Source organism: Aureococcus anophagefferens (genome assembly GCF_000186865.1).
Source record: "Aureococcus anophagefferens unplaced genomic scaffold AURANscaffold_1016, whole genome shotgun sequence".
NCBI lineage: Eukaryota > Pelagophyceae > Pelagomonadales > Pelagomonadaceae > Aureococcus > Aureococcus anophagefferens.
In genome coordinates this window covers 1-1,121 of record NW_008706211.1, presented here as the reverse complement: position 1 = coordinate 1,121, position 1,121 = coordinate 1, and the positions used below count along the sequence as shown (strand labels likewise).

Sequence of the window (1,121 nt, the reverse complement as noted above, 5' to 3'; positions counted from 1 at the left end):
ATAGTGGCACGAGCGTTGCCCTGCAGATAGGCCGCAGGGCGACATTGAAGCGGCGTAAATGGATACAGATTTAACTCTGCGGGTTTTGCCGGCGAGTGGCTCGCTATCCGGTTTGATGGTCGAGCTCGGCTTAAAAATATTTAACTTTTGGCTTTACGGCTGTAATTACGATGAGGAATCCGCGCAAAGGGCAGCCGCTCTGGCAGACCTAGCTGCAGGGTAATGCCAGGGAGGTGTTACATATCCCGCCGCTTCAACCTCGGACCTCAACACAGCTGCTTGCCCTGTCACGGTGCCAGAATTGAAAGAGATGTGTAAAGAGAATGGTATTACGGGCTATAGCAAACTTAATAGGAACGCATTGATAGCTAAACTCTTCAGTGAACTCTGAGCCAGGTAGCACCAGGCTCAGCGAGGTTGCACAGTCGTCGGACAGTGCACCTGCTGGATAGCAGCTTGACTGACGTCATAGCGACGTTAGGAAGCTAGTAAACTATCCTAACTTTCTACACGTGGACATATATTACCTATCTTTTTTTTTGATACGGAACGCAGTGGAGTAGATTTTTTCTGCCACAGTGCGCCCGCGGAGATTCGCATTAAACACTGCCCGGGGTCGTAATCTTGCTAACACTATGGAACCCGACGGCCAGCCCCTAATCCAACTATATCATTTTGATATCTTAATCATTCCTCAACATCAGCGTCCGGGCCACAGCAATCTCAGTTAATCGAGCCATGTCAAAACTCAGCAATCTCATATAATCGAGCTATGGACGATCCCTGGGGTGGGCCCTAACCAGGCTCATGATCACTTCAACTGCTCCATATGCAACAAAATAGTAGAATTTTGAGTTCATCTGTGTGGCGCTAGCAATGGCTTGCTACAGTTGGTTCGGCAACCCGCTGAATACCGGTTCTGGCATCAAATGTAATCAGGCGATTCAGACTTCACTGCGATGGCAGTGTGATCGCGATTATGCTTCCACGATTGCGTGCGACAAGTCGAATGTGAACGAACCTTTTGGTTACTTCTTTACTTCGACGACATTCCGCAAAGAGGCTCGAAAGAAAAGCAAAATTTTATTTTATGACTCTCTGACAGGAAGATTTTTATTCGA

The 1,121-nt window shown here is 47.8% G+C and overlaps 1 protein-coding gene across 1 annotated transcript in view; it reads right to left on the bottom strand.

Annotated features, from left to right (window-relative positions):
- Window positions 1-919, bottom strand: part of AURANDRAFT_69155 (hypothetical protein) — a gene marked incomplete at both ends in the record, with an annotated part of 3,080 nt that extends 2,161 nt beyond the window's left edge. The window contains 5 exons of the mRNA XM_009044908.1: window positions 146-212; window positions 241-336; window positions 387-441; window positions 528-665; window positions 915-919. Of these exons, the coding sequence (XP_009043156.1) occupies window positions 146-212; window positions 241-336; window positions 387-441; window positions 528-665; window positions 915-919 (361 nt within the window). The remainder of the gene's footprint in view (window positions 1-145; window positions 213-240; window positions 337-386; window positions 442-527; window positions 666-914) is intronic.
- Window positions 920-1,121: the final 202 nt, after the last annotated feature.